Raw genomic sequence first — 20,659 nt, 5'->3', positions numbered from 1 at the left:
TACTACTCAGCATCTTTTTTTCGGTGTCTTTTAGTTATCATTTCATACCTACTTGTGGGTTATCCTCACTTAGCGAGGAGCTCTGTTGGAATCTTTCTTTTCCTTTATTAAATAACACTCATGGATTGTACCTTACGGTCTATAGTTCAGGCAGGGCTCGGGTAGGCAGTTCTTTTTGTGCTATATGGCATTGCCTGGGCTCAGTGGTATTTGGCTGGAGTCTGGATTGGGCTGAAAAGATCCCAGGTGGCTTCCCCTGTGTTCCTGGCATGTTGGAGGGGTGGTTGCAAGGTTGCACATAACTGTGTCCCTCTTTCTCTCCATGGCGGCTCAGGACTCCAAGGGGATAGAATAGACGGGGATAGAAGCTACCAGTCCTGTTCAAGGCCAACTCTGGGATTGGGACAGTCACTTCCACTGCACTCTACTGCTCAGAGCCTCACAGGCCAGTTCAGATTGGAGGGGAGGGGAAGCTGACCCCACCTTAGAGTCACTTTTTTTAATATTAAATTTTCAATAAGGTACGTTGCATAGGTTCAGTTATTGCCATCAGCCATAGAGAGCAGGGTGTAATAAGTAAGAGTCAGGGCAGTAGCTTGTAGGTGGATTGAGCAGTCCTATCTGTGTTTACCAAGAGCCTGGGTTCCAAATTACCACCCTCGCTTTTGCTACAGTATTTAAGTTTCAGTCACTGAAATTCATTTTTTGATCTAAGATAGTGCCTTCCCAGGCGTTGTCTTTTAAAATGCATAATCTCAGGGTGCCTGGGTGGCTCAATCGGTTAAGCATCTGACTCCGGGTTGCAACTCAGGTCAGATCTCACAGTTCATGGGTTCGAGCCCCATGTCAGGCTCTGCACTGATGGTCTAGAGCCTTCTTGGGATTCATTCTCTACACCCCCCCTCTCGCTCTCTCTCTCTCTCTCTCTCTGCCTCTCCTGCCTATGCTCTCTCTCTCTCAAAATAAATAAATAAAACTTAAAAAAAATAAAATGCATAATCTCTTAGAGAAAGATATACATTTTGTTGTTTTCAGTCACTAACATCTTACTGTAAATTAATGACATTTATTTACCCTGGGGCTATTGGTAATAGGTGCTAAAATATTTTGAAAATGTGTGCTAAATAGAACATCTCAAGGGCCCAATAATGCCCAAGAGCCTGGTAGCTCAGGAAAAGAAGGGGCATGCACTGAGGGCATCTCTAGGAATGTTGAAGTCCATAAAATTTTATACTGTGAAACTATCAGCAAAGATGTACTATGAGATATTTCTTCAGTTCTGTAATCCGGAAACAGTTAAGCTAAATCATCTCTCCGCTTTTTTTCTGTAGATTTCCCAGTTGCACTTCTGTAAGGCCAACTCTCTTTCACCTGCTATTTTACTCCTGCTATTTTTTTTTAAGTTTATTTATTTTGAGAGAGACAGTTAAGTAGGGGAGGGGCAGAGAAAGAGGGAGAGAAAGAGAGAATCCCAAGCAGGCTTCACACTGTAAACGTGGACCCCAAGGCAGGGCTTGAACTCATGAGCCTCAAGGTTATGACCTGAGCCAAAACTGAGTTGGATGCTTAACCAACTGAGCCACATAGGTGCCCTATTTGCTAGTACGTTTTTATTACACTTCTGAGCCAGATGCTAATTACGTCAATGTTATTTTCTGTATGTAACAGCATAGGATTATGGCCAGTAAAGCCAGTACCTTTTACTTCTAACAGCAGGGGCAGGAGGTGGTTGTAGGAGCAGGTAGAATGAGATAACAAATGTGTGAATTAAGTGTGTATAGCACAGCCTCTAAAAGGAGATGAATAAATTTGAAGATAGCCCCAGGAAAGTTTTGTGTATTCAGTTGCAGTCCTGAGGTTTTCAGGAAATCCAAGTTTCAACAGGATTTTAAAGCCCCTGTTGAAACAACATATTTTTTTCTAACTATGCTAGAAAAAAGGGCTTTTCTATGACTACTGGTTGAACTCTTTAGAAAGAATTATGGATTTTGAAGTGTATGAGAGTCTGCTTATAGAACTGCCAGTGGGGTTAATGTATGCCAGCTATCAAGTTAGTAACTTTAAATTGATGATGACTACAATATGGCACATAAATCAATAGATTCTGAGTCCCTTGTGATCCCACTGTTTTTCCCTCTTAATTCAGGCCAGTGTTTTTTGCTAAGAATTTCCACTTCTTTTAAAAACAACCATTCTTAAACAAGGAAATTCCTATTTTAGAAGACTGCATATTATAGAAACTGCTATTCTAAAGATAGGAGTTGGAAATTCAGCCTTCTTGTATTTCAGAATTAACGACAGCCTCAGATTTTACAAATGTAGGTTATTAGATGTACAGAAATGGGGGAGGAGGAGTTGTTTTTATTATTACATTTATTTTGGGTGTTTTTTTGGTAGCTGTACTGATATGTTTGACATATAATATTTCATAAGTTTAAGGTATACCTATTGATTTGAAACACTTGTATATTACAAAATGATTACCACTGTAGCATCAGCTAACACCTCCATCATGTCACATAATTACCATTTCTTTTTAGTGGGAAAACATTTAAGATCTACTCTCTTAACTTTGAGGTATGAATACAATATTATCAAATATCACCAAACTGGTATATTTCCAGAACTTATTTGTTTTAAAACTGGAAGTTTTACTCTTTGAAAGCACTTCTCATCAAGGTATTCCTGGCTGAGAGAGTAATTTAAGTATTATTTTCAAGTCCAAATCATTTCCTGCCTCGAAGAGAACTAGTCAGGACTTCTAAATCAGCCTGTTTTATTTTGGCAGGATTTATAAAATGTTCTTTTTGAGTACCTGCTTTCAGAAATAATTACTGGATAGTTCTAAATTATTTGCATGAGAATTCATTGTACACAGAACTATTAATATTCTTATCAGCCAGTGCAGAGTAAAACTTATTCCTTTTTCTTCATAGGAATTATAGAATAATTTTTTAAATATCGATATTTAAGAATTAATATCAATTTATTTTGTATCCTGTTTCTAAGTCTTTTCTGGTAGGAAATGCTAGAATTTCCACCCTGATTAATTACCATTACTGTATTTGTTTTGTGTATCGATATTTTGAAAGATTCCATTGTAAGGCTAACTTGTATTAGACTGTAATGTCATCTTTCCAGACAATGTCTATACATGAGTTAAAGTGCTAAGAAATGTATCATTTTGTATATTCTTTCTGGATGCACTTGACCTTTGTTTCTCACTTTTTTCCCCACCCAGTGCATTCTCTTTTGAAGTCTGCATTTAATAGCATAGCTATAGAGAAGGAGAAGCTTAAGCAAATAGTTTCGGAACAGGATCATAATAAAGGCCACAGCACGCAAGTGGCACGGCTCCGGCAGTCACTGTCTCAGGTAAACGAGGGTATTTGTTTCACTGTCTTGACACATTCCCCACCCTGTAAGGCAAGGATAAGGGTGGAGGTGGTCCATCATGGATGGCATGTTCAATCGAAAATCCCCTAAGACGTTGCAGTTGCCTGATTAAATTTTTAAATTAAAGCTTAAATTAAACTTTTCTTGCAAAAAAAGTCAAGGTAAGAGCAAAAAAATCAACCAAACTTGCTTGTAAACATATAATTGCTATTTCAGCTGATTGAATACTTTTTGATGCTTCTCAGTGGTCATTGATAAGGCAGTCCCTGGTTTTAAAAGAAGAATCATGCATTTATACTTGGCTTACTCTTTTTAAAGTATGTTCTAGAATATATTCCATCCAGTGTTCAATAGAACAGAATCTACTAAATCTTCCACACTTACTATTTTTTCTCACTTACACTGCATCTTAATCTGTTGAAAATTACTGATTATTATTACCTTTTGTTTTCTTTTCTGATTTATACTTTTAGGCTTTTCTTCCTATCTAACTTACACTCCCTGAAGCTAGACTCATATATTTCAAGACATATTGTGCATTATAAAATATATTATTTAATATATTCATTATATATTATTCAATATATATTATATTGATTAATACTAATCAAATCCTTATATATATCAAAGTTGATATTTCTGATAAAAATCCTTTAAAACTATATGTAATGCTTTTTTACACTGAGCAATTCCTCTGAAATAATTTCTTCATTCAGTCTATAACTGCACTTTTAAAACGTCCTTTGAGATCTCAATGTTGTTATGTGATTTTTGTGTGAGAACTCAGTGTTTATATAAAATATTGTTCACTTCCTGGTGCCTTGGATCAGAGTGAAGGAGCAAGCAAATCCTGGGTAAGTGGTTTTCCATGTGGATCAGCTCCCGCTTGAATAGTTTCCCTCCGTCCCTGAAAGTAGACTTGAACTGTCTCACCATGTTTTATGTACCTGAACCGTCAGCTAACTTTCAGTGTTAAGTTTCATGCTACTGTGTATTGTTACCTGGGCCACACTTTTGTTACCTGTAAAACACTGTCAGTTGAGGTGCATATTCTGCTTCCCGTGCAAAACTGGGGGACTCAGGAGCATGAGCATTCAAGCATTCAAAGCAGCAACTGTTGTGCCAGTCTGCGAAGGGGTTTCTTCATAAGCATATTTTAATGGTTTGCCTCGGGCTCCTTATGTCATGTATGTGTTGAATCCTCGGTCTGTGTTAATTGATCTTCTGAATCATTATTTTAAAGTATTACGTATCAGAAAGATCAAGCTAATGGTTAGGTAAATGTACAAATGTCATCCTGTAAACATGTAAAATATACTTTTATCCCCCTAAATGTTGCAATGTTTCCTTTAGATGTATTAAACGATAGAGGCTTAGTGGTACAAGCTTATGCTAAGAAAAACAAGAAAACGTATTTTTTTTTTCTTTGCACATTTTTTTAAAATTTTTAATTGTAATTACCTGGTGCTCACCACAAGTGCACTGCTTAATCCCCATCACCTATTTCACACTTCCACCCCCCTGCCCTATTCATCACCCCTCTGGTAACCAACAGTTTGTTCTCTATAGTTAAGAGTCTGTTCCTTAGTTTGTCTCTCTCTCTCTCTCTTAGTTTCTTCCTTGTTTGTTTAGTTTCTTAAATCCCACATATGAGTGAAATTGTATGGTATTTGTCTTTCTCTGACTGACTTATTTCGTGTAACATTATACTCTGTAGTTCCATTCATGTTGTTGTAAATGCCAAGATTTCATTCTTTTTATGGCTGAATAATATTCCATTTGTGTGTGTGTGTGTGTGTGTGTGTGTGTGTGTGTGTGTGCGCGCGCCACATCTTTTTGTCCATCAGTTGATGGACACTTGCGTTGCTTCCATATCTTGGCTGTTCTAAATAATGCTGCTATAAACACAGGTGTGCATGTATTCCTTTGAGTTAGTGTTCTTGTATTCTTTGGGTAAATACCCAGTATATGACTGCTGGGTCGTAAGGTAGTTCTATGTTTAACTTTTTGAGGAACCTCCATACTCTTTTCCACAGTGGCTGCACCAGTTTGCATTCCCACCAACAGTGTAAGAGGCATCCTGTTTCACCACATCCTCACCAACACCTGTTTGTTGTTCCTTGTGTTTTTATTTTAGCCACTCTGATGGGTGTAAGATGATATCTCATTGTAGTTTTTATTTGCATTTCCTTGATAATAAGTGATGTTAAAGCATCTTTTCATGTGTCTGTTGGCTGTCTGTATGTCTTCTTTGGAGAAATGTCTATTCACGTCTTCTGCCCATTTTTAATTGGATTGTTTGTTTTTTGGGTGCTGAGTTAGGTGTATCAGTTCTTTATGTGTTTCGGATACTAACCCTTTATCAGATATGTCATTTGCAATTATCTTCTCCCATTCCATAGGTTGTCTTTGCCTTTTAGTTTTGTTGATTGTTTCAAAATATATTTGTTTCTTGCTTGCTTGCTTTTTTTGTTGGCAAACCAGAGAATGAGAAATAGAGATATGTTTTGGGGCATCAGATGAAGTTAGAAATGATGATAAAGAGAAATTTCTAAAGTGATTCATTTGTTCATTCATTTATTTGTTATATTTCATTTAATTGATTGTATATTAGGTATAGTGCAAGGTATGGAACACCAAGATGAAAGTAGCCCTGGCTATGTTCCCAGGAAGCTTATGATCTGGTTAGTGAGATAAGCAGTATTTACTAAGGAAACAGTTAAATGGACCATGTGATAGTCCTTTCAGAGCAGCATATGGGTGGTGCAGATTTCCAGAGCTCTGGTTGTTCAGAAGAATGGGAGATCCCTGACTTCTAAGCAGAGCCACAGATCAGAAGGAACTGAGCCTTGAATGGGACCTAAATAGACAGCAACAGTTCACAAGGAAAGACCTGATGCTAACATGATAAAAGCAAAGTAAAGCAGAGTTACATCAATTTTATATTTCCTTCTCTTATCAAAACATAATTTACTTGCCTGTAAACTTAAAGTTAAAAGATTTTTGTTGGGTTGTTGTGGAGTTTTTGTTGTGGGTTTTTTTTGGGGGGGTGGGGGCTGTTATATATTTATTTATTTAATATATATTTTATGTATACATTTTTTTAACCAGAACACTCAATTTTATCCTCACAAAATGTAAAAATAATCTGGTACTATAAAGATAGTTTGTTATACCCTATTCTCTAGAGAATTCAGTGTTTCCAGTTGTGTGCCATCATAGCATTTTGACTGCGTTCACATTCTTGTGTCTGTCCATACTCTCCCATTGGGCCAGCTGTACCCTCACTGGCCATCTGTACTCATCTCCCCTAAGGCTGGATGGACTGTCTTTTGGAACCAACCACAGCTTTTGCTTAGGCATTTTAGCTTACTGACAGTTCACTCCTTTCTAGGGAATCACTATCCATGGCTAGACCAGTGGAGAGAGGTATCTGCAGAATGGGAGTTAATTCTTAGTGCCTGAAGCATGGGTTGCACAAGGACGAATTAATCTAGAAATAGCTAAGTAAGTGGGTGGGAACCAGCTCATCGAGGACCACACAGAGGAATTTAGATTTATCTCATCACTGCTAGGGAGGCCTTAAAGAATTTTAACTAGTGAGTGATAATGCCAGAAATTGAAAATAATAGTGTGTATATCTGTATATTAGAAAGATTACTCTGGTACAGTATGGAGGATGGATGGAATTAGGGCAAAGCCAGTTGGACAGTCTTAAGGTATTTGAAGTACCAGGTTGGTAGAAGGAGGGGATGAGTTTCAAAGCCTGGGGGGGGGGGGGGGAAGGGGGTAGAATCAGCATGGCTGGTTATCAGCTGCATGTTAGAGAGAGACAAGGAGACCGAATCAAGATTTCTTGTGTAACAGAGTAGTGACGGTTCTTTTCCCTGAGATTGAGAATACAAGAGAAACTGATTTTTCAGGCATAAATAGTGAGTTTTGTGGAGACTGAGGTGTCTGTGGGCCATCCATCAGACAATCAGATATATAGATATAGAGCTCAGGAGAAAGATCTGGTCTAGAAAGAAGGGTGTGGATACCCTGGTACATCGGTGAAGTTGCAGATACTGATAAATCAGAACAAAAGAGGGTCAGTGGTGCTGCCATATAGAACATTAATAGTTAAAGGACATTAAAAAAAAAAAAAAAAAAAAAGAGGATCCTCTGATGGAGACTCAGGGGAAGCAACCAAAGAATTTAGATGGTGTCAACCATTGAGATCAGAGGTAAAGGCCTTTAAGAATCTGATTTAGCAGTAAACAGTATATGGACTGAAAGTCATCCTTGAACTTTGGTAGTTGTGGCAGCTTGTTCATGTCATGAAGGGAAGAAAGCAGAGGATGAAGATGGGGGGGAACAGTGAACTGATGGGGCCATCCTGGTTGACCAACTCTGTTTTTACTGCCCCTCTTTTAACATGGCACTCAGAATTGAACAAGATACTAGGTAGCATACATTGAGACAAGTGTTCTGAGTATGTCCTTATGTTAGCATAACTTCACATTATAGTGTGATTTTAGATGACCTGAAGACAGCTTTGATCCATATTCAAGTGTCATCAGTTAAACCCCTAGATATTTTTTTATGACCAGTTAAGTCTCTCCATAGGGAGGGAAGGAGAGAGAGACTGTTTAAATAACTTCTTAAATAGTCTAACATTTTTAAAGTGTATTTTTTATTTGTCATAAGCCCTGTGTGATATATGTAAAAATTTCAAAATGCTGCTTTTCAATAAAGTTTTTAAGTATATCAACCTGGCAAATTCCATCATCTTTTTAGAAGGCACATAGCATATAAAATACATGAAATTAAGTTCTTTACTACCTGCTCAGCATAAATTGTTACCTGCCTTAGGCATGTAATAATTTTCAAGGCTGAACAGTATAATGAATTCCTCTTCCAAAGTGGTATTTTTTCCCTGATCTATGAGTACACAAAGGCATACATAATTCTGTTATTTTACCTCCATGAAACTTTAAAAGTAACTTTTACACCTGAGAAGCAGCACAGATGTTGGATTTGAACCTGTAGGACAGGGCATTGTATATGGTCTCTCTCCCTTTATAAATGACTTTATTTCACACAGCTATAATTTCACTATCGTTCTATTTAATGTAGTATCCTAAACAACAAAATCAAATAGTATATAAGACTAAAGTAACTTCAGTACCCCAGGTTTACTATAATAATAAAATATTTGACTTCACTTGAGTCTATCCTTAATACATTACACTTTGACACTGTTACTAGTTTGATCTCTGGCCCCAGAATCTATGCACAGCTTATGTCAAACGTAGTGGGTGTTGGGTCCATTCAAATGTGAGTGGCAGAATATGACCCTTGTATTCCAGCTAGAATCACCATATTTCATTAAGTCAATATACCACAGATTGTTAGATGCACTATCATTATGTGCATTACTAAAAAAGAAAAACAAAAACTTCGGTCAATTAAATTGACAGTGCTTCCGAGTTGTTAAATGTAGGGGGAAATGTGCATCTTAGAATCAGTGAAACATGGTACGTATGGACAGGTAAGCAAAAAATTGGCTTAAGGCACATAGTACATGATTAAAATCCCAATTGTAGTATTTACCATCCTTCCTGTCTACAACATTTCACATACACAAAATAAATATTCTGGGGTATTTATTGAGATAAAACTTCCAAGAGTATTCCTGAATTCGAGTTCCCTGAGACTTGGCAAAATTTGTACATGAAGATACTCTTCATAGAATTGTTTATATCTCTTTTTAGCTATCCAGTAAATGTAAATTGATGTAATTTTGGACATAATTTGGTAATATTTCTTAAAGCCTTAAAAAGATTTTATCTTTGACCCTTTGGCCTGTGGCTGAGGAAGTAATGCTGAATGTAGAAAACCATTATGCATATAAACATTCAGGGCAGCATTACTTATTCTAGTAAAAATCAGTAATACCATAAGTATCTAATAATAGAAAATGATCACAACCATTAAAGTCATATTTGTGAAGAGTTTGCAACATAAAATAAATGTTTATATGCAAAGAATGAGTGGCAGGCACAGACGTAAAGTATGCAACCATTAAATAATGTGGAAAATGTATAGGAAAAAGCTGGAAAGAAATATACCGAGCTACCAACAGTTGGTTGATTGGGTAATAAGGTATGAATTTAAATATATATATATATTTTACTTTTTGCATTTTCCAAATATACTGTAATAGCATGTACTAAAATTAAAAACACAAGGTAATTTTAAAGAGATTCCCAGGATTTGGTTCTTGATAGCTCTAGCTTTGACAGTTCCTGTACCGATTTTCTCACTCCTTTTGAACTAGTTCTGCTTTTATCCAAAGGATTTAAGTCCCTGATGATTCCATCTTGCCATATGTTTCATATCCTTCTCCAGCCATCAGGCTTCCATGTTTCCTTCCCAGAACTCACAGTTCTGTTCAGTAAAATGTATATGCCAGAGTCTCACCCAGTCGAAGGTAATTCTTACCCACTGTCTGCCAGGGTGGATAATGGTAGTTAATAGTCAACTCAGTAGGGATTTGGACACTCCGTCAGTTCTGGCTCAGGACTTCAAGATGGTCACTTCCTTTATAGATTAGGATGGAATGGTGTGTTTTTTGGATATATTCAGCTTGAATGTATGAAGGACATGAGGTCTGGGGAAATGAGAATACTTTATAGAGAGTTTTTGTGTAGTCCAAGCTCAGTAACCAAAACAAATGGTGAGAATAAGCATACAACCTGCCTGGTGAAGAATCCAAGGACAGTTCCTATGCCTTGGGGTGCTTCCTCCCTGGTGGGCCTTTGGTCCCACGTGCCCCTGATAGAGCAATGTTATCACTAACTAGTCTCCTTAGCTTTTCTTGCTCATTGGCTGGTATGAGTAGCTGATGATCCACCTCCTTTTTCCTTGCTTCTGCCCTGTTCATGATCCTTGGGTACATTCTGAACGTTGTTTCTGCCATCATCTGGGCTCTTCTATGGTAGTTATCACTAATAGTGTCATTTCACTGAAAATACCTATATTCCTCAGTGTTCCCAAGATTTCCATGATACCATTACGGAGAAAATAGTTGAGTTTCAGGGTGGCCCTAAGCACTGCCAGAGAGCACTGCACCCCAAAGCTCATGGCACTCAGCTGTAGCAAACTTCAGAAACAGTCTGTGTGATCAAGGCAAAAGGAGGAGCTGCCCAGGGAAGATGTGCAGAAATGGACTGTTTCGCGCTTAGCTAGCTGTCTGCCTGCTTCCACCTTCTGCCGCTGGGGCTGCCAGAGCTGGAAGAGTATTTATGTTCATGCTTTTGGGGCTATATGACAACAACCTGCTTCTACCACTGCATATGTATTATTAATAAAAACTTTCCTTTTGAACTTTTAGGTCACCCCCTATGGATATTGTGGCTACAAGTTACCTTGCGTGCCTTCACACACACCTGTAGGCAGAATTACATTTAATGAACATTGGATGAGATAAGAGCTTAAGTGAGAATTTAACAAAATATCCAGAGCAAACAATAGTGCAAGTTGTGTTATAAATGGCAAGCCTGTATTGAAAACTCCTCCTCTGAGGAAAACCGTTATTTTCCCCTGCCATTGAATTTTGTGCTGTTGTGTTGTCCAGCAACAACAAAAGGTACCGTCACTTTGGAGAAACCCTCTGCAGAGATTTGTCTGAAACCATCAGGTCAAGACTATGATTCTGCAGTTAAAACCATCAAAGAGCCCATCACAAGCCTTCCTACTTACAAGACAGTAAAATATATCTGATTCCAAATATTTCAGTAAACAAGACAACTTTCGATATACTTGTGGGCAAAGATATAATGAAAGAACAAATAAGCATAGGTGAAGTGGTCACAAAGGATAGAAGTAATGAGGTTTGTTTTTTTATTTTGTTTTCAAATACCAAGTGTCAGAGACCTTGCTCTAGGAAAAATGATCCTGAGCACTTTTGCAGAATGTAAAGATGTTAGGACTCTTCCTTTAAAGTACATAGTTTATTTACTATAAAAGTGATCACATTTTATCTAACTAACACATCCCTGTTTTAGGAACTAGACACATATTTCCTTCCATCTGTAAACGTAACAATTGTAAGATCTGTACCCACCTTTAATCCATCAATACTTGGCAGCCCACCAGGCCAGGTGTGTTATATTTTACACATATTTTACAAGCTGGTTATAAAGACTTTAAACAAAAGCCAAAAGCTGTAAGTGAACAATTTTGTCCTCAAAAAGCCAAAGTCAGGTTGAAGGGAGAGAGGAAAGGCTGTTCTATGCTCCATGGGCAGAGACTGTGTACCACTCAATGCAAGTCAAGTTTAGCCACTTTGTAATTTATCCTGGTTGTTTTAATGGATACAGAGTTAGAATTATATTATGTTTGTATATGTGTTGGTTTGCTACATCCATACACTCCATATGAAGAAAGCAGTAGTCTGTTCCCTGGGGAAGATGCCTTCACAAGTCTGACATTTATCTTCCAGCTCGTAAGGCATCCACCTCCATCTTCTAATTGCTGATTTTAATGCAAAGCAAAGGAACTGGCCAGCATTTCGCTGGGCTTTGTTCTCCCATGCCCTGATCCTTGATGTAATTCCAGTTAGCTACATCTGTCTTATGTATATAGAACATGTTCCCATGCATTGATGTGATGACAGTACCTTTGTCCACAGGGCACCTGTAGGGAGACCATGCTTATGTAAAGCTATTCTCTTCCTGCCACACGTACTAAATTGTTGTGCCAGGTAGTGTTTTACTGATGCAGACTCTGGGTATGTTGAAAGTCGTGTGATGCTGATAACTTGGAGTTTGTTTCCTTCCGGTGATGTCTTCTTTATTATGCTTGTCAAGGTCTACACTGCCAATGAAGGCACCTTTGGGTCTGTACATGAGTTAGTTCTTCCATACTGTCATATGCATGTGCTCCTAGGAAATGAAAATACAAGTATTTTTTTTCACTGGAATAAAATATAATTCTATAAATTAAAGTCAGGTCATTGTTCCTTCCATTTCCAAATAATTTTTAGGATAACTATCTGGCTCTGAGACAAGTTCCAAACTTTAGAAACTAGAACAAAAAAAAAAAAAAAAAATGGAAAGAATCCATAGTTTTTATCCCAGGCTGTAAAATATAATATATATGTGGTGGTAGATTGGGTTTGGATGTAATGGGCCTGACTCCAAAGGGGAGATAATTCCATGAATCATTTTTTTTTTTTGTTATGAAATCTGTGGACTCTTTAACCCACTAACCTACTAAGCAGCAGTATTATTTTACCAAAAAAAAAAAAAAAAAAAATGAATACCTTAATTCTGAGCCATTCATTTCCTTCTTAACAGTAGGATCTGGCCTATGATGACTCCACAAATTATAGCTAAGAACATCCTAGACTTTGTTGTCTAATGTGTATTTGTGTGCTTGTTCTGCTTTACGCTTACTTATTAACTTGAAATTACATGTGCAATTTTTGTTATTTTAAGGCACTCAACCAGAATGCTGAACTAAGAAGTCGGTTGAACAGAATACATTCAGAATCTATTATCTGTGATCAGGTTGTCAGTGTAAATATTATTCCTAGCCCTGATGAGGTAAGACTCATTTTTAATAGATGTCGAGTACTTATTTTATGGCATCTAATTCTACTGTATATTTGGGGGTGGGGGGTTCTTTTTTACAGTTCTTACAATGTTAAGAAGATTCTCTGCATAAGTATTTGTGTTGTTGACAGTCCAGTGTTCTTTAGAGTGAGGGATGTCCATAAGCTCAATATAATTTCTTCTTGGTGATCAGTGTCTATTTTTTATTTATATCTATGTTCATCTGATGCTACTGAATATTTAGTTTGTATATCTACTCCAGCTTGTGAATTTCCTGTGTCTGTCGCAGTCTTCATTTGAAATGTTCATTATCATCAAATGACCCATGAAATGTTGGGGAAAAAACATTTTTAGCTGAGAGGGTGCTAAATGCAAGTTTTCTTAAGGTTTATTTTGAAAGCCCTATCTTAGGAAAGAAATCACCTAACCTTGCTAAAATAATACTAATGATGCTATTGCAGTTACTAAAAGTGATGATGATAATTAATAATTAGTTGCTAACAGAGGTCAAGTGAATGAATGCTAACTGTGCGGTAGGCATTGTGCTAACAACTTAACGTGTGTTATTTCATTTGACCCTCCCAATGACCTCTGAGGTGGGTGCTATTATTATTCCATTTTTCAGTAGAATTTTTGAGGTATTAGTAAAAGGATAGAAAAACATTCAGTATTTGGGCTAGACTTAGTATATAATTCTGCTTATAACCCTTTATAAAATTATGATTTTATAACCATGAGACTTTATACTTTTCAACAGTAATATTAGAGCCTTAGATACAGTAATATATGTAACAAGGTAAGGGTTTTAACTAATGTGAAGGTCATATTTACAGAAGCACATTTTACTAAACATCTATAGGTGCCAGGATTCTATCATCTAATTGCTTGGGATATGCCATCCCAAGACAGCTTCTCTTTTTTTAATGTTTATTTTTGTATTTTGAGAGGGAGAGAGAAAGAGTGAGAGTTAGTGGGGGGAGGAGCAGAGACACATACAGAGAGAATCCCAAGCCAGCTCCATGCTGTCAGCACAGAGCCCAACATGGGACTCGATCTCATGAACTGAGAGATCGTGACCTGAACTGAAACCAAGAGTTGGATGCTTACCCAACTGAGACACCCAGACACCCCAAGACAACTTCTTTTTGACTTAAATTTCCCACCCTATGTCCACTCACCTTCATGCTGATATCACATGATATCTGGTGATACTCAGGCTCACTCACCTGCTCAGAATCCAAAATTATTTCCAAAACTTGATCATTCAAAAATTGTTAAATCTTAGTTTGAATCTTAGTCTTAGTTTGAATCTTTCCAACCTGAAATGTGTACTATTTTACACGCACGCGTGCACACACACACACACACACATACACACACAGTTTGACTTACTGAATAAAAATATAATTTGACATAGGTTTAATACTCTAGTCCTCTTATCTCATTGGTCAAAATCCATGATCAAATTGGAAAATTACTTCTGTATTCTGTATCAAAAATTAGTTTTATAGATTGTTTTCTTAGCATATCTAGAGGCTTCTACAAATATGTCTTGAGATTTAGTATACTGGTTAGAATATGGCTAGTAACAACAGATCTAGGTATATGAGAATGAACCTGTCTGCACAATCAAATCGGGGTATTGATAGGGGTTCAAGCTGTTAAACTCCACTTAATATCCATTGAGCATAGATCTGAAATCGAGTCACAGTACCAACACCTTTCAACTATGCCTTTCAGATTCTTTAGACATATTAGAAGAAAACTTATGCAATGGTCATTACTGAGTTGCAAGTGAAAATTACTTGTGGTCACCACTCTTTTAACATATGGTGTGAATTTCTCTAGAAATCTGGCCTGGCACATAATGGTCTAATTTCAACAAATAGGTTTTCTTTCAAGGGAAAAACAATGACAGCAAGTGCTTCTCTCCTCTGTAGGCTGGTGAACAAATCCATGTCAGTCTCCCCCTGTCGCAGCAGGTAGCCAACGAAAGCCGCCTGTCCATGTCAGAGTCTGTCTCCGAGTTCTTTGATGCCCAGGAGGTGCTGCTCTCTGCAAGTTCGTCAGAGAATGAGGTAAGGTTTTTTGATGTGTCAACTCCAACTGCTTCTGATAATGAGTTTGGGTTAAAGAAAGTAAGACTATGGGACTTTTTTTTTTTTTTACATCATAATAAGATTCTCAAATTGTAGGAAAGCCAAAACATGTAAACTACATTGGTTCCCATTTACTTAATACTTTGGGGTGCTAACTTATTACTTACTAAATTGGATGAATAAAAGGAAAGAATCTAGCATTTATTCAGACGCTCCTGTACAATTTGTATTTCGGGGTAAGCAAATAGTTGATGGCAATTGTTTTTGTAGAAGGAAACTAGTTAAATGTAGAAAGAATGAGAGAATTTGAATATCACCATTTATACACCTGTGTGTGTGCATGCATGTGTGTGCACACACATACACACACACATACATCTTTGCCAGAGACATGAATTTGAGCTTCTTTATTATTATTATTTTAATGTTTAGTTATTATTGAGAGACAGAGAGAGAGACAGAGCATGAGCAGGGGAGGGGCAGAGAAAGAGGGAGACACAGAATCCAAAGCAGGCTCCAGGCTCTGAGCTGTCAGCACAGAGCCTGACACGGGGCTCAAACTCACAAACTGCAAGATCATGACCTGAGCTGAAGTCAGACGCTTAACTGACTGAGCCACCCAGACATCCCAGATTTGAGCTTCTTTAGAAGGAGAATGTCTAACATGAAAAGATGCTCAATATCGCTCATCATCAGGGCAATACAAATCAAAACCACATTGAGATACCACCTCACACCTGTCAGAGTGACTAAAATTAACAACTCAGACAACAACAGATGTTGGCGAGGATGTGGAGAAACGGGAACCCTCTTGCACTGTTGGTGGGAATGCAAACTGGTGCAGCCACTCTGGAAAACAGTGTGGAGGTTCCTCAAAAAATTAAAAATAGAATTACCTTATGACCCAGCAATTGCACTACTAGGAATTTATCCAAAGGATACAAGAGTGCTGATTCATAGGGGCACATGTACCCCAATGTTTATGGCAGCACTACAACAATAGCCCAGTTATGGAAAGAGTCCACATGTCCATCAAATGATGAATGGATAAAGATGTGGTTTATATATACAATGGAATACTACTTGGCAATGAAAAAGAATAAAATCTTGCCATTTGCAACAACATGGATGGAACTGGAGGGTATTATGCTAAGTTAAATAAGTCAGAGCAAGACAGATATCATATATTTTTATTCATATGTGGAATTTGAGAAACTTAACAGAAGACCATGGGAGAAGGGAAAGGGAAAAAAATAGTTTCAAACAGAGAGGGAGGCAAACCATAAGCGACTCTTAAATACAGAGAACAAACAGGGTTAATGGGGGGTGAGCAGGAGGGAGGGAAAAATGGGTGGGCTTTGAGGAGGGTACTTGGTTGGGAGGAACACTGAGTGTTGCATGTAAGTGATGAATCATGGGAATCTACCCTTGAAGCCAAGAGCACACTGTATACACTATTTGTTAACTAACTTGATAATAAGTTATATTTTAAAAAGAAGGATAGGGGCACTTGGGTGGCTCAGTCGGTTAAGCGTCCGACTTCAGCTCAGGTCATGATCTCACTGTCCGTGAATTCAAGCCCCACGTCAGGCTCTGTGCTGACAGCTCAGAGCCTGGAGCCTGTTTCAGATTCTGTGACTCCCTCTCTCTCTGCCCCTCCCCCACTCATGCTCTGTCTGTCTCTGTCTCGCAAAAATGAATAAATGTTTAAAAAAATAAAAAAAAAAAAAAAAGAAGAAGGATAATGTCTAGAATATATAGTTGGGTAATTATGGGTTTTGGAGGTTACCACTGGCTAACATAAAAACTTTTTTGTTGTTTTGTTTTTTACTGAGGTATAATTTACATACAGCCTTATTTAGTTTCAGGTGTACAACATAAGAATCGATTTTTGTATGTATTGCAAAATGCTCACCCCAGTCTGTCTAGTTAACATCTGTCACCATGCATAGTTACAGAATTTTTTTTCTTGTGATGAGAACTTGTAAAATCCACTCTCTTAGCAACAATCAGATATGCAGCACAGTGTTATTAACTATAGTTGACATGCTGTACGTTACATCCCCAGGACTTACTTATTTTATAATTGGAAGTTTGTACCCATAAAGGTTTTTTGGATTGTTCTTCATGCTCCTAAGTCTTGGAAACAGAGTTTTCCTTAATCATGTTGCAGAAATTGATCCTTTAACTGAAATTTAGAAATTTAGTTAAGCATACTTTGAATTTTCTTTTTTTTCTCTCTTTTTGTCTCTCTTTCTTTTGTCTTTCTTTTCCTTCCTTCCTTCCTTCCTTCCTTCCTTCCTTCCTTCCTTCCTTCCTTCCTTCCTTCCTTCCTTTGAATCTTTCTTTCGGCATGGGAGAAGCAGCCAAAGCTCTTTCCCACACAGTTGATTAAAACTTTTGTCATTTGAGGTTGCAGATTTGGTACTGCATTTTTACAAAAAGGAAGTGAAATAGTTGCTAAATAACAAATAGTTGATAAATGTTATTTCCATATGCATAGAAAATAGATTGGAAGGAAACATCCTGACAATTAGTTGTAGTTGTTTTTGGATGTTTGAAATTATGAGCAATTTTAGAAACAAAAATAAGTGGAGAAGAGAAAGAAATAATGAACACATCTCACTTTTATAGTGGAGGAGAGGTAAAATAGAATTCTTGTATCGGGTACTGAATTTGTTACCACACCAAGCCATGCACCTGCCTCTCAGATTGCTAGTCATATGTTAACAGATTCACAGGGACTCCCATGTACAAGCCGGAGTACTAGTTTAATTATTCATAATGATAATTGATCAGATGCTATCAGATGGGCAGAATAATCATGCTTGCTGATTTATATCTCTTTCCCTAAGGCCAACCCACATGGGAAGCCTAACTCTAGTCAGCACATTGCTTGGTGAGCAAGGAACCGGAGCAGGAAAAGTGATTTGAAGGAACCAAAGGCTGGGAGGGCTGCAATGTAATAGCCTCCCGCACAGCTTTGTCTCGGTTATCGGGCTACTCTGCCACATGGACGGGGTATTTGCGCATCTCCACACCCCCCAGGGACCACCATGCTGGAGGCATGCTACCAGCATTTTCTTTTCTGAGTCTCTCTTTTCTGACCTCCCGTTGCTGACCACCCTTCATCCGTCATCAGTCAGGTTACAGTCAAACTTGGCTCCATGTTATCTGAGCTCTGACCCATCATCCGATGACTTTGTAGCTTATCCCTCTGTAAGCAACCTAATTTCCCTATTTTCAAGTTCTTGGAGGCACACTGACTGGGTGCCCAAGTGCCACTTGTCACAGACACTGACAATACAGAAATGAAGAGGATGTGAAGCAGGTTATTTATGTCACAAGCCAAAGCAGCATGGTGGTACCGGCTCTGGGGGAAGAGTGAACCTAGTGGCAGAGGGAAGGATGGGGGCACACGGAGATGATGCATTTACTTTGAGGCATTATGTATTTATCAGACCTCTCAGTGGAGTTATCTGGCCAGCATTTGGGTATTCAAATCTAAAGCTCAAAGAGAGGGGTGCCTGTGTGAGTCAGTTAAGCATCCAACTTTTGATTTTGGCTCAGGTCATGATCTCACGGTTCATGAGTTTGAGCCCTGCATTGGGCTCCGTGCTAAGCATGGAGCCTGCTTGGGATTCTCTGTCCCTTTCTCTCTGCCCCTCCCCTGCTTTCATATGCATTTGTTCTCTCTCTCTCTCTCTCTCTCTCTCTCTCTCTTTCTCGCTCTCTCTGTCTCAAAAACATTTAAAAAACAAAAATAAATAAATAAATAAAGCTCAGAGAGAGAACAGGTCTGAAGAGAGAGCAAGAGTCAACTCAGGATCCACATAACCAGCTGCCTGTGAGACATTGTCACCTGCGTGTGCCACACAACCTCTCAGCATGTCCAAAAATGGAGTAATCAACAAACCCCTTACACACACACATATCCCAAGTGGGGAGAATCCTGCCCGTACTTCTCATATTGCTTATCTAAGTGCTCTTCTACCCAAGTGTTCACATCAAATACCTGGGTATTGGCCTTCACCCCATCTGCCCTACTAGGACTCACCACATTGATTTCCTCCTTGGCTCTGTAACATCTGTCACCTAAATACTACCAAATCCATACATTTTCCTACAGCTTCACTGCCACTACTCCGATTCAACCCTCCATCATCTCCCCACTGGATTACCTGATCAATCCCCATTACTGCTTTTCCTGCCTTCTTTCTTGCCCCTCTAATCCATTTTCCACTGGACAGCCTGATTAATCTTTCTGAAATGGAAATCTGATCATGTCCCTATTCTCCAGGGTCCTTAACATAACTATCTAAACTCCTTAGTTATCACACAAAGGACTTTATAATCTGCTCTCTCTTCTCAGCTGCAGCCTTTTGTAATTTCTATTCTTCTGGGGCCTTTCAGGGGCCAAATATTTGCTAACTGAATGAAGGAATGCTTATAGCACTTTAACACATGGTTAATTTGAGAAACATCTGGGCATTAGCTGTCTTACATTAACATTTTCCATGAGTGGGAAAAAAATCTGTTTTGTGTGATATCTACCAATGCGCTTCATTTAACGAATGTTCAGCTCCTTAAAAAAAATGCTCTTCTTGCTCCCAGAATGATCTACGTCCTTTCCTCTACTATTAACTTGTTTCCACAATACTATATGCCTGGTCACGTATAGAAAAAAATATATATATATTTCCTGAATTCTTTTGAATCCCTAAGCTCTTAAAGAGAAATATTTGTCCCCAGGACTTCTTGACCATTGGGAAGAAAATGAATGTATATTGATTGTTTTATTATAATACTGCAGAGCCTTAACTTTATATACAAGATAATGTACACGGACCACAGCCAGACTGCCCAGCCTTAGCTATTCCTCACACATATGAGAATGTAGGTCTTACTCAGGGCCCACTGTCATTGTAGAATTGTTTTACATTCTACATGGACCATTCATTCTAGAAGGAAATGGGTATTGGACCATTTTTATCATGGATTAGCTTGGGAGGGATTAGAAATTCAAGAGAAATGGGCTGTTTATAGCTTTTTGTAGGATAAACATGAATGTTATCTTAACAAATGTTCAAACAGTACATAAGCATGCAACACGAATTTGGCTTAAGAAGGCATTTGTCTCCTCTAACATAATTAGGTGTGATTAGCTTTTTAAAGAGAAATCATGTGGAAGACTTTGATTTACTCTTTTTTTTTTTTTTTCTATCAAGCTTAGGAAGGTGGCTTTCATGTGCCATGATGATTTAAACATCAGCTCTTTTACAGTCAATAAGAACTGGAAACCAGTTGCAGTGGGAAAATGTGAATCAGGAAAAGACTTTACTTTTAATTTTCCATCTTTATAGACTTGCTCAGTGTGCAAAGCAAAACCATCATTCTTCATTTATATATACAGTAGTTCTATCATTGTTATCCATAAATATATTAATCCTCCTCAACTTTAATTTTTAAAACATCAGCAAGAAACCCTGAAACCTTAAAGGCAAAGACTGATTGATTTTATTATCTACAAATTTAAAACTTTTACATGGCAAAAAAAGAGCT

General features: G+C 38.0%; 1 protein-coding gene across 12 annotated transcripts in view; it reads left to right on the top strand.

The window, feature by feature from the left end:
* OSBPL6 (oxysterol binding protein like 6) overlaps nucleotides 1–20,659 on the top strand; it is a 213,768-nt gene that overhangs the window by 175,549 nt on the left and 17,560 nt on the right. For 4 of the 12 annotated variants that reach the window (XM_053907332.1, XM_053907316.1, XM_053907338.1 and 1 more), the window contains 4 exons: nucleotides 3,242–3,375; nucleotides 4,227–4,250; nucleotides 12,882–12,989; nucleotides 14,939–15,076. In XM_053907332.1, coding sequence (XP_053763307.1) covers nucleotides 3,242–3,375; nucleotides 4,227–4,250; nucleotides 12,882–12,989; nucleotides 14,939–15,076 — 404 coding nt within the window. The remainder of the gene's footprint in view (nucleotides 1–3,241; nucleotides 3,376–4,226; nucleotides 4,251–12,881; nucleotides 12,990–14,938; nucleotides 15,077–20,659) is intronic. The other 8 variants (XM_053907341.1, XM_053907334.1, XM_053907318.1 and 5 more) reach the window with 5 other exon arrangements.

The sequence above is a fragment of the Panthera pardus genome, unplaced genomic scaffold (genome assembly GCF_024362965.1).
Source record: "Panthera pardus isolate Hobbes unplaced genomic scaffold, ASM2436296v1 HiC_scaffold_10, whole genome shotgun sequence".
NCBI lineage: Eukaryota > Metazoa > Chordata > Mammalia > Carnivora > Felidae > Panthera > Panthera pardus.
This window is presented reverse-complemented; position numbering and strand designations above follow the sequence as displayed.